This window comes from Carica papaya, chromosome 2 (assembly GCF_054855325.1).
Source record: "Carica papaya isolate Zhongbai chromosome 2, ASM5485532v1, whole genome shotgun sequence".
In the NCBI taxonomy this organism is placed as follows: Eukaryota; Viridiplantae; Streptophyta; class Magnoliopsida; order Brassicales; family Caricaceae; genus Carica; species Carica papaya.
In genome coordinates this window covers 32123465-32135452 of record NC_142310.1, presented here as the reverse complement: position 1 = coordinate 32135452, position 11988 = coordinate 32123465, and the positions used below count along the sequence as shown (strand labels likewise).

Here is an 11988-nt window from a genome sequence, read left to right as displayed (position 1 = left end):
ATATTTTGTCTATATTTTATTGTATATAGTAATAAATAAAAAATATATATATGTAATAAAATATATAAATACATATATAAATTTATGTATATGTATGTTTTTTTGGGGTTAAGATTTTAAAACAAAAAAATAATGGTAAATGATTTAAAGTACAGTTCGGAACAAAATCAGACCCTGGAATATTACCAGAATTGATCAGATGCAGATGGTTAACTTTGATGTAAGACTTGAAATTGTTAGGTTTTAGCTGTACTCCTTGTTTCTTTTTCTTATCAAAAATAAATTACAAATGAGATTTCTTGGCCTTTTAATTCTAAGAAAATGCCGCAAATGCACGCTAGGAATCAACCAAAGTTCTCCCGTGTCAGATTCAAATAACATTTTCCTTTTCAATCCAACTATCAAAGCTCACATAAACTCTGTTTCATGCTCAAGATTCACAGTTCGTCAGACATCATAAAGGGTTAACCAAATATTTGTATACCAGACTCTTGGAATCATCCTCAAAAGTACAATTATGGAGTTCGAATAGCTTACTCGCTAATGGAAAGAGACTCAGCTAAATCGGCTCCGGAAATTCGTTCTATCCACACCCGTGTTTCATGCACTATAAATGAGAGATGCAGGAAAAGAGGAAAGCAGAGATTGGCAAGTCCAAACCATGGAATTCATGAGGCGGCTTGTTAGATACCCAAAGCATCTCGGTAGTAAAAGGTTGGAAACTAGAGTTGCAGTAGAATCGGTCAGCAAGTAGTTGAAGCCATTATCCCAATTTCAGCTAGCAGTTGAAGCTATTATCTTATTTTCTAGTTTCATGCTTTTCTCCATTATCTTTATTGCTTAAAAATAAAAATTAGCAGTAGTATTTTTATGTATTTAAACTCCTCCGAAACAGCAATGAAGGCAGACAATTATTGAATCTAAAATCTTTAATTTCCTTTGTCTTCCGACTGAGACCTATCAAGGCTTCCGGTGTTCTGCCTTATCAGGAGTAGTTGCGAAAATCCTTAAGTTCTCTTTCTCTTAGTTTCCTGAAAGCAAAAGGCTGTCTTATGACCTGCGATGATGTTTATCCCAAAGTATAGAAGATGCCAATTCTCAAATCCATAAACTAGTCACAATTTACAAGTCACTCAGGTACAAAACTAAAAAGCTCGAGGCATAATATGTTCCAATCTCCTCAGCTCTAAGCAAGCAAGTTTTGTTCCTTTAGCATCTTTACTACACAACCATCACAAATACAAAAGATAATCTTGAGTATTTTTATCATCTATTGATACCCATCTGGAAATTCCTGTCGAAAGCTAAATAGAGATACGAAGCCACAAATCACTTTCTGAATGAAAACTTTCTCAAGAAACAAAAAAAGAAGCAAACTCCCCACACTGAAACACTCAAATTTATCCAACCCAGAAAAGATAAGAAAGATTAAAGAAAAAAATGTTTCCAAATTGAGAATCATAACGTTCTTGCATTTCCACCAAAATCCTGAATCTACACAATGATATTATAGTTCATGTATGTTCACCAACAACAACAACAACAACAATGGTGTTTTCTGATCAATCTGAAATTACAGCGTATATGCTGAAGAGAAGCAGCAATTACCCACCACCTCCAAATGTAAAGCGTGATTATTTATCTTGACGCTAACCAGAAAGGATTAGAATGCGAATGAGGAAAAAGATCAAGAGGACTTCGGAGAAGAAACCAGATGCCTCCATAAATATCGACCACTTGCCATATCCACACACGTCCAAAATCCAGACTTCAAAGCCAGCCCAACCTAAACCCATATCGATTACATCAATTATTACTCAATATGAAAATTCTAAACATAAATTGAAGAAAATTAAAACTCCCACAAAAGGGGAGGAGACACGAAACCCTAGATACTGCAGAGAGAAATAAAACCTTGTAGAAGCGATTGGTGGAATCGGAAGAATCTTTGTCGGCAACATCAAGATCATCTGTAAGCTGTGGGCGCTCAGATTTGACGTTCCTGATGACGAAGAACCCGGCGAGAATAGCCGAGAGGAAAATCAGAATTAGCCTCAACGGACACATTTCTTCCCCGTCTCTTTGTTCCTCTCTGTTATTAATCTGGGGGTGCTTGGAGAGAGAGAAACAGAGACTCAGAAAAAAAAAAATGGTGGGTTTTGGATTGGAAATTGAAGAAGCTAATCTAAATGGAAGCAAGTGATGGGTGCAGTTGAAGCTTTATCAATTTCAGTTGGTATACTTCTTTTTTTCTTCAAAAGAAAATTCCTAAAAAAGGAACAAAATGCGAAGGAGAAAATTCAAAAGAGATGACTTTTGCAATCTGACCTACCTAATTCCTGTGGATGAAGTGTAGTGGAACATGGAGATTGGAGAAGTAGATATCAGAAATTGATAATGATTAATTATTCATTTTTAAACTATTTAATATGTTGAGTGCCATGTTCTTTAATGGTGATTGGATTGGTTTCAGTACTTGATCCACAGTGAAAAATTATATTTTAATTGGTAAAAAAATAAGATTAAGGATGAATTATAATTTTATTAAGTATGGTTTAATTTTGTGTTATGGGTTAATTTGTTTTAACTTAAAAGATAATGCAAATTATATGAATCATGACTATTATCCATTTGCCAATATAATAGAATGCATGCACTGACCATTATGAAACATAATTAATGGAGTAGAATATTTAGACAATTTGGATAATAATTGGAACCGGTTTCTTGGCGTAAGTGGCTGCCACAAGCATATTCCTATTTCTTCTTTTCTTCTTATTTTATTTCTACCCTAAATTGCAATTGAGAAAAAGTCTAATTTGGTAGTCTTGACATTTAAAACAATACCCCAAAAAATATATGAACAATTAAATTTAAATATATATATATATATATATATGAAGGAGAGAATTAATAGTAAAACAGAAAGGCAAGACAGATTCATACTTACCTCAAGATTAGAGAAAGTGAAAAAGCAGAAGAGAAATTTATGAAGAGTTGGGAAAATGAAGATAGGCTGATCGAGTTAGGTACCCATGTAACCAATTTGTGTAGTTTTATAGAATCAAATATCCAAAATTGGAATTGAGCAGGTGAAACTTTCACTTGAACAAGTAAGAGAAATTAGAGCTAAAAGTTAAAAAATGGCTGATAAGCTGTCAACCAAATATGGGTTTCAATTTGCTGATCAAATTATAACTAGGGTTTCTTTTTCTTTTTTCTTTTTCCCACATTTGAAGTTCTGAACAGCTAGCAATTTTCTTTCTAATCACAACAACCAACATATCATATCACAAAACTGTAGCCTATAATTTCTTCACTGGTATGTTAAACTGCGAAAGAACCAAGCATCTTTAATTTCTGTTTACTTTTTCATTACAAATTGAAAAAACCAAATCAAACTGACTTATTACTACATCTAATGCAACTAATCTCAAGCTTCACATTGTGGTTTCCTGTGATAATTAAGCAAAACGGTAAAAAAAAAATTCGATTTGCAGCCCTCCAAAATATACCATGTGAGAATAAATACTCTTTTCCATCAAGGTTCTCAAGATTAAGAATTCTGCGCAGCTCATGTAATCCACAATGCAAAGTTGCAGAGAGGCTTGCGAACATGTCAAGCACACCTCAGATTGTGTGCTTCTTGCAGGCTGGTAAATCAGCTGATTAATAGTTCCAAACCCAAAGTTCCTGATAACACGGAATGTATATGTGCAGGCAGGTGACATGACATTCAGATGTACTTCAGATTCGGGAAAAATATTCCAAGTCACGAATTCTTGATACCAGAGAGAAAAAGAATAGTTATCAGATTTCTTAGGAATAGATCAGTGTTCAAATCGACCAACTTCCAATGCTTAAATGGTCAATGCACTATAAAACATATAAAGGAAAATGAGCTATAGGGGACAGAAGAAATAAAAACCAATCTACCTGATTAGAGAATCAAACTCTGGCAAACCGAGCAATCTTAGCAAGAACAGTTCTTAAGCTACGGATGCCAGCCCCTGATTTTGAGCTTACCATCATCTAAAATTACAAACAAATACATTAGATTGAATCCCAATACTAAGAAAATCCGAAAAACAAAGATCAAACAAGTTTGTCGTTAATACCACATTTTGAACTATAGACTTATTTGCCTTGAGGGTCTGCAAAATCAAAAGGTATAATGAAGTGTTAGTCACTTAGGACACAGTCAGTTTTCCAACTTTGTTTTCCCTATGTAAAATATCTACCTCTTCAATCTGCATAGCACGGCGTGCCACGTCAACTGGAAACGCCACATCTGTCTTAGTCAACACAATCTGGTACTTGGTACAAGAACTGCATTGTTAATAAGTTCAAATCGTCAAGCTTTTTTATTTTGTAAGCCATATTTCTACCATGATTAATGGAATGCTTCAATTATAAATGGTGCTCAAGAAAACCTTGCTGTACATTCTAGCACAGATGTTAAGTTGTGACAAAACTATGATGAATCATAGATATACATAGTTCCAGACAATTGGGAATGCTCAAATCAAAGTCAAAAGGTATGAGCATGTACCTCTCCATCAAATTAATAAGTTCATAGTCTCTTGGCTTCATACCCCATTTTGTATCAATGAGTAGGCATACTCTTTTTAGACCCACTCTTGTAGACACATACTCCTTTACCTAAAAGGTTTACAGTTTCAATCAAACAGTTGAAAAAGTATATTTAACAACCTCAAAGTAGAAAGAACATATGCCGATAAAGTTATTTGTCTTTATGAAAAAGCATGCAAAAATAGTATACGATAAAGGACAATAGGGAAAATAAATATATTCGTTTGCATTAACACAATGGATATAGCATATACCGCTCACTACAGTACAGCTTTTCCAAGTTGCAAGAGATTTTTAAAGAAATTTGAGATAGCGGTTCAAATGAAATTAGAGTTTACCAGAACTTAATGAAATAAACATATCTCCAATGCTTGATGGTTTGAAATTCAAAGGATAAAATACTTCCCCAAATAGTTTGAACTTTAAAGAATAAAAAAACTTTCCCAGTCAGACTTTCCAACTTCTTACGTTATTCCACCTAACTTCTGGACTCAATGAGAGTTAGTATTCTAAATGGGAGACTTCCTAACAAGCATCTGTTTATTTCTAAATTTACTGATGCACCACTACGTTATCCCAGCTACAATAAGTACATTCCAATTGAATCTTGATCCTTCATATTTCCTAAGAACTGTGAAATGATAAATGGTGAGTATCAACTATATAAGAAACAACTGCATAGGAGAAAGTTGAGTTTCAGGTGATCTACTCACAAGCTCCTCCCAAGATTCCTTAACTTCTTCTTTTGCATAAGCAAATCCATATCCAGGCAAATCAACCAGGCGGAGCTTTGGTCCCAGGTTGAAGAAATTAATAGTCTGCAGAAGAATCATTTGGTAAGTAATTAATGCTGCAGAACTCAAAAAGTTGTTTCCAGAGTAAATTGAGACCACCTGAGTAAGGCCTGGCTTGTCTGATGTCCGCGCAACACCCCACTGTCTTGTCAGTGCATTTAGCAGTGATGACTTGCCAACGTTAGACCTTCCTAAGAAAAATATATTGCAAGGTACCATTCAGAGTCCAATAAGAAATGTTCATAATGTACTAACAGATGAATGGTGACTTTCAAGATACTGAATCATAAATGAAAAATAGCCAATTTGAAAGAAGACCAGTAGGAGAAAGAGTTCAGATAAACGAACAGAGCACACAAAAAAAGATGAAAAAAATCATAGAGTCTACCAGCAAATGCAATCTCTGGAACATCAGGTGCTGGAAAAGACGAGGAAATCTTTGCAGCGGCAAAAAATTCCAATTTATTCCTGAATATCTGTCAAAAGTAAATTTTAGTTCCTAACTGCTGTAGCAGGAGAAATGGCAGTAATAACTTGAGCTACTCATTTCAATGATGAAGAAACTTCTAGACAAAATCACTCAGAGAAATTTAGGCATACATTTTCTTCAATCCGTGCTCTTTCCGAGCCAGTAGAAAAGGAGATATTATCTAATGGGGCAGAAAGCTCAATGTTGTAACCTGCCCTCCGTAGTTCTATCAAGCGTCTACGGCCCAATAACTGTCATAAAAATAATAAAATATCATGAAGTAGAAAATGAAGAGTATGAAAACTATATGAAACATCTAAAGGATCTGATCATACAAATTACATTTTCTTCCACGAAGGAGAAGATAGAGGGGCTAGGTTGTATTGCACGGAACTGTGCATTTTTTGACATTTCAACACCTTTATCCGAATCTTTTGTCTTCTTGTTAGTAGTTTCTGGAAAACAAGTAAGAAAAGAGGCTTATCAAGATGAAAGAAGCTTATAATGAACAAGACAGAAGCACGACAACAAAAAAGAGTAACCACAGGTATAAATGATATAATGGAACAAGTAAGTCCTATGAAAACTTGCTTAGCTGAAATAGACCGAATATGACCAACGGATTGAATTTAATTAACAATGAAGACCTACAAATAACATCAATTCAAACAGAGCGAAGATTGATCTGAAATGCTTTAACCAAGCAAAAAATATTCTAACTGCATGTTCCATATTCCTAATGCTTAGTTATGGCAAAAATTAGCAAAACTATGTTTAACATTAAAAACCAAGGCATATGTCTTACGAACATAAAAAAAGGAAAGAGTACCGACCATTGAGAGCAACATCATCATCCAGCCGCTTATTTGAGATGTCATGAGGATCTATCCGAATTACCCGCTTTCTCTTCTTTGGTCGATCATCTTGTCCATCTGAATCATCATTTACTATTTTCTTGTCTGAACGCATTTTCTTGGAAGATCTCCAAGGTGAACTATCTGGCCGTTCTTTCTCATCTTGCAACTTAGTCGTGTCATGTTTGCTTTTGGAATATTTCTTCAATGAACCGTCCTTTTTGCCAATCTCTCCTGCGTTGCTTTTCAGAACTACTGTTAGATACTTGAGCAGACTTGATTAGATTCTAAAGATTACAAGAAGCATACTTACTCTTAGAAGACCACATTGTGCGAGGAGATCCATTGACACTTTTTACTTTACTAAACTCATTTTTCACCTTATTTTGTCCTTTCCTTGCCACATTCTTGTTTTTGATTGCTGATACTAAATTCTCGTCTGCATGTACCCTCTTATTTTTTCTATCAGAAACCGTAGTTTTAAACACCACTCCCTTCTCTCTCTGGTGAGATTTTCTCGCGTTAACAGCACCTCGAACCTTTTTATTTCCTTCCTTGAAAGTTTCAGACTTGAGAGCTGCAAGCTTCAGTTTCTTATTGAGCTTATGCTTTACAGTTGTCTCCATTGACATCCTCTATCGCTTCTTCAACAAATATGACAAACACCAAACCCTGATCGTAAAGCAAACCTATTTACCTGAACAAAGTAGTCCAACCAGGAAAAGTTGAATCAACATTAATCAAACAGGACAAGAAGGTGTCAAGACGAAATGGGTTTGTTGCATTTATAGTATAATCCTGATACTAGCAGAAACAATTAAAAATTGAAACACCAAAACTAAAAACTATCAAGAAAATTAATCTGAAACTTCACCCTTTTTTCTTTTCTCAATTCAACCTACTGTAAAAGGGCATCCTACTGTCATAAAAAAAAAAAAAAAACAAAAAACAACAGCCAACCTTTAGACCCCTGAAAGCTTTTAGTACATTAAGCTGATGTAAAAATTCAGTCATGCAATATGCAACTTAGTCTTTGAATGATAAAGTTTAAGAATTTAAATAAATTTCACAAGAAAAAAAATAAGAAGAGAGTTGCGAAGTGAATGCAATACCTCTTCTCAACAAGTATGTCGGGTGTTTTGCTTTCCTCTTTTCACCAGGTTTCGGTGCAGTTTGTTTCTCTTTGTTTGCCGCTTACCCTCTGCGTCTGGTCTGGTACCCTACTCCCGTCCTCCCTCCCAAGAACGGCTTCACTGGCACTGGATCTTGGGCTTCTTTCGGATCCGGCCCGTTTATTTTTCGGACCGGGTTTGATAGGCTATTATTCCTTCCTTCCTAACTTCACATAGGATCCGACCCATTTTACAAAAATTATCTGTGTCATTACAACCAGTAGCCCATCTATTTTGGGATGTGGCCATGTCTTTTTTGCATTTTTTTTTTTAAAATTGTTTTCTAGAATTTTATTTTATTATTTTATTATTTTTCGAATAGAAGAAATTAAAATATCACAAGCACCCTTTTTTTCATTGTAAATGAAATTAAATACTGTGTTTTTTTTTAACTAGAAGCTTATAATCAAACACTGTTGTCTCTTTTATTTTTATTTTATAGCCTAAAAAAAACATAAATACCTATAAAATAATTTGAATCTTTTTATATTTAATAAATTATTTTCAAAAAAAAAAAAAAAAAGTTATAAATTCTCAAAAGACTAGGATTAGTAACCATAGAGTTGTTTAAATTTAATAAATTTAAAGAGTTATAAATTCGTCTAATAAATTCAAAATTATTGTAAATTCAATATCAAAACTCTTATGGTAAGAATTAAGTGCGCCCAAATGGCATAATTCCCTTTGGAGTTTTGGGTATTGCAAAATGGTGAATTGAAATTGAAAAAAAGAAGCCAGATGTACTCTACTGAATCATGTGGTCCGACACAAAAGCCATTTAACTTGTAAGACAAAACTGCTCAGTCCCGTTACATCTCATTAGCTTGGTGTAAGGTAAGCGGTGCTCTCACCCACGTGAGATCTAAGCTGCGTATTATAAGGACTTGTTTGTTTGACTCACCACCAAAGTTTGAGAAAGATTTTCACTATTTGGACAACCACATTATTTTTACTTGTCAATTTCATTTGCTTTTCTTTATCCAAAACCAATATTCGGCATCATTCTTTTTCAATCTTTACGGCCACATATCTCTTTAATCATTTCGTATCACATAAAAGTAAATAAATTTTATTAATAAATGAGTAATAAACCCCACCAACCTGACCCATGTTCATCTTTTAAAGTTCAAAGCATAAATTATGCATGAGATATGTATAGATGTGGGTGTGTGTAATAAAGTAATAGACGGGTTAGAATTTTGTGACTAAATTGATTTGCAAATTAACAAGTTCCCCCTTTAACTTAGTTTACTAGTTCATATTATATATAATATGTTATTAGAATATAATATCTCACTTTTAAATCATCATAAACTCTTCATTCTTCAATTTTATTTATTTATTTTATTTTTTTGTTGGGTTCACTCCCATGTAAATTAATGATTTAAAGGTTTACGAGAGAAAAGAACCAAATAAGACAAATCGCTGCCTCCTGCCCGGAACTTCTTCTTTTACATTCTTCGATGAATACAAAGCTGCACCCCATATATATAAAATTGATCTGTGCAGTTTCGTCATTGGTTCTTTTTTATAAGCCATGTCTGATCTGTGCACTCGTAGACCAATAATTGAGTCTTAAGAATTGATAGGTCACCACCACTCTGCTTCTCCCTTATATGTTAATAGCTCTACCGTCTGTTCGCTAAACCTCATTGTTCCATTATATATAGTCGGTCCAATTATATTAATTCTGACCCAACTACTGCTTTATTTTAATAATATTTTAATTTCTATTATTATCATATATATATATATATGTATGTATGTATGAGCCATCACTATACGTGTGCAAACATGTAAATATATATATATATATTAACAGCAATAAACAGTCTGGCTATTCTAATTCTTCCAAGGAATCTTCCCACCATTATTATTCGAATATAATAAAATAAAATCGTCATGGGTCGAGCACGAAATAATTCTTTAAAAAGATTTCATCCAGTTTGGCTGAACCAGAAGCTGCTATAAACTTTAATAACTCAATTTCAGATCTATTGATTTACGGATCATATCCAAGATATGTATATATATACATATAAAAGACATGAGAAAATATATATTGCTTTTGCGTTGTTTGGATGTCAAAGTCGTATGTACAGATACAAAAAATCTCTAATGGTATGAAACCGGGCTATCTAAGCAAAAACCCGTTTACTCCTCCTCATACCTCAAATAGATTTTTCACTTCTTTATTCCACAACACAAATTAAAGTACAGACTCATTTTTTTCTTTTCTTTTGATCAACTTAATTATATAAGCTGATAATTATTATGGTAATTATCATTATTTAATTAAAATTAATCACCACCGGTACCCGACCCGGATCTGTTCATTGACAATTCGGCTCATTTTGCCAGCAAGTCTTCCACACCATCAAACAAGAGACTGGATGCTACTCACTACTGGCAACCTGAGATTCCCGTTGCCCCATCAGCTCCGCTCTAAGCTTGTTCCTCCAGAACTCCTTATATGAACCGCTATCACCGCCTTTTCTCTTTACCTCCACCACGACCAGCTCCTCCGTTAACCGGTGAACGTCCATCCCGAATACCAAATCACCGTTCTGCCCCTCCACTATTACGCCCAAATCTTTTTTCTTCCTCACTCTCAATTTCTGGGCCTTGGCGACCCGCTCCACCGTCTCCATCAGCTTCTCCGGCGGATCGGCCGACAGGAATCGCTCTCCCTCGTCTACCGAAGACGCGTCGAACAGACCGGAGAGATTCAATCCGGACGAGAACGAGATGAGATCGAAAGCGTTAAGTCTGGATACGCCCTCGGCTTCGTCTTTTTCGTCCAGCTTGATTGCTTCGTCGTAGAATTTGGTCGGCTTGTAGCCTTTTTTGAACCATGGGTCCTTGAGAATCTCGTCGATGGTAATCCGGGTTTCGGGATTCGTATCGAGAAGACGAGAGATTAAGCGCTTGAGATCTTGAGGCATCCACTTGGGGAACCGGTACTCGCCCTTATAGATCTTCTTGTACATTGCCATGAGGTTCGGATCGTTGAAGGGCAAATACCCGGCGTTTAGGACGAAGAGGATGACGCCGCATGACCAGATATCAACCTTAGCACCGTCGTATCCTTTTTTTCCGAGAATCTCCGGTGCCACATAAGCCGGCGTGCCGCAGAGTGTGTGGAGGAGACCATCCGGTTGGATTTGATCGGAAAGAGCACTGAGTCCAAAGTCCGAGACCTTGAGATTTCCGTTCTCGTCAACGAGGAGGTTTTCCGGCTTGAGGTCGCGGTGGAAGACGCCACGCGCGTGGCAATAACCGACGGCGGAGATAAGCTGCTGGAAGTACCGACGGCTGATATCCTCCGTCAGACGGCCTTTGGCGACCTTGTTGAAGAGCTCGCCGCCCTTGACAAACTCCATAACAAAGTAAATCTTCGATTTCGTAGCAAGCACCTCGTGGAGCTTGACTATGTTGGGATGGGTGAGCCGCCGCATGATGGAAATTTCGCGCTTGATGTTGGACATTAGACTGGCACTGGCCACCCGCTTCTTGTTAATTATCTTGACGGCGACGCTCTGTCCCGATCGGACATCGCGAGCGTGGTAGACCTTGGCGAAGGCCCCGCAACCAAGAAGCTTGCCCATTTCGTACTTGCCGAACAAGGTGGTCTTGTTGTCGGAGTTCTCATTCTCAATTTCCGGTTCAATATCCGGCATCTGGGTAATCAAAGCGACAGAGATCGAATAATTTCGACCTCTGTCCGGCAGAAAGAAAAAAATGAAAGTTGAAAAATCAACCAGTGAAAGCGAGAAATCAGGTTTGTTTGGGAGACGGAGGCGGAAAGTTGAAGGTCGCAATTTCCAGAGATGCGGGGTATATGGTCAGTTCCTATTTATCTATTTATGGTTAGGGAGGAGGAAAATGGAGATGACGTAATAAACAAAATATTTGATAAAATTTATATAATAATTATTTATAATATTAATTAATTCTAAAAAAAAGAACAACATTAATCAATATTTGATATTTACATTACGGTCAGTTTTGATCAGTTCCAGTACGGTACAACCGTTCGCTGCGGCATTTAATGATGACAAATAGATATGAAACACGTGGCGGATTTTGATTGCAACAAAATTTGA

General features: G+C 35.9%; 3 protein-coding genes across 3 annotated transcripts; all 3 read right to left on the bottom strand.

The window, feature by feature from the left end:
- Positions 1 to 1451: 1451 nt before the first annotated feature.
- LOC110823888 (Methyltransferase-related protein) lies at positions 1452 to 2381 on the bottom strand. Its single transcript, XM_088214109.1, has 2 exons — positions 1915 to 2381; positions 1452 to 1786 (listed from the first exon to the last, which is right to left on the bottom strand). The coding sequence occupies exons 1-2, from the start codon at positions 2065 to 2067 to the stop codon at positions 1688 to 1690; spliced, it is 252 nt and encodes an 83-aa protein (XP_088070235.1). The 5' UTR covers positions 2068 to 2381; the 3' UTR covers positions 1452 to 1687.
- Positions 2382 to 3288: 907 nt separating this feature from the next.
- Positions 3289 to 7974, bottom strand: LOC110823588 (P-loop containing nucleoside triphosphate hydrolases superfamily protein). Its single transcript, XM_022053987.2, has 13 exons — positions 7823 to 7974; positions 7024 to 7407; positions 6690 to 6944; positions 6199 to 6311; positions 5988 to 6107; positions 5776 to 5863; positions 5487 to 5578; positions 5307 to 5411; positions 4553 to 4662; positions 4242 to 4329; positions 4119 to 4154; positions 3937 to 4032; positions 3289 to 3781 (listed from the first exon to the last, which is right to left on the bottom strand). The coding sequence occupies exons 2-12, from the start codon at positions 7340 to 7342 to the stop codon at positions 3949 to 3951; spliced, it is 1410 nt and encodes a 469-aa protein (XP_021909679.1). The 5' UTR covers positions 7343 to 7407; positions 7823 to 7974; the 3' UTR covers positions 3289 to 3781; positions 3937 to 3948.
- Positions 7975 to 9930: 1956 nt separating this feature from the next.
- Positions 9931 to 11732, bottom strand: SIP4 (SOS3-interacting protein 4). Its single transcript, XM_022053988.2, has one exon. It carries the CDS (start codon positions 11560 to 11562, stop codon positions 10279 to 10281), a length of 1284 nt encoding a protein of 427 aa, XP_021909680.2. The 5' UTR covers positions 11563 to 11732; the 3' UTR covers positions 9931 to 10278.
- Positions 11733 to 11988: the final 256 nt, after the last annotated feature.

What these genes read in the sequence shown, in the direction of transcription:
- LOC110823888 (XM_088214109.1), bottom strand. Translation starts at nt 2,067, where the DNA reads ATGTGTCCGTTGAGGCTAATTCTGATTTTCCTCTCGGCTATTCTCGCC. An exon ending in CCACCAATCGCTTCTACAAG is followed by an intron (nt 1,787 to 1,914) that starts GTTTTATTTCTC and finishes ATATGGGTTTAG; the next exon opens with GTTGGGCTGGCTTTGAAGTC.
- LOC110823588 (XM_022053987.2), bottom strand. Translation starts at nt 7,342, where the DNA reads ATGTCAATGGAGACAACTGTAAAGCATAAGCTCAATAAGAAACTGAAG. An exon ending in GAGCACGGATTGAAGAAAAT is followed by an intron (nt 5,864 to 5,987) that starts GTATGCCTAAAT and finishes TACTTTTGACAG; the next exon opens with ATATTCAGGAATAAATTGGA. An exon ending in AGTCTATAGTTCAAAATGTG is followed by an intron (nt 4,033 to 4,118) that starts GTATTAACGACA and finishes TTGTAATTTTAG; the next exon opens with ATGATGGTAAGCTCAAAATC.
- SIP4 (XM_022053988.2), bottom strand. Translation starts at nt 11,562, where the DNA reads ATGCCGGATATTGAACCGGAAATTGAGAATGAGAACTCCGACAACAAG.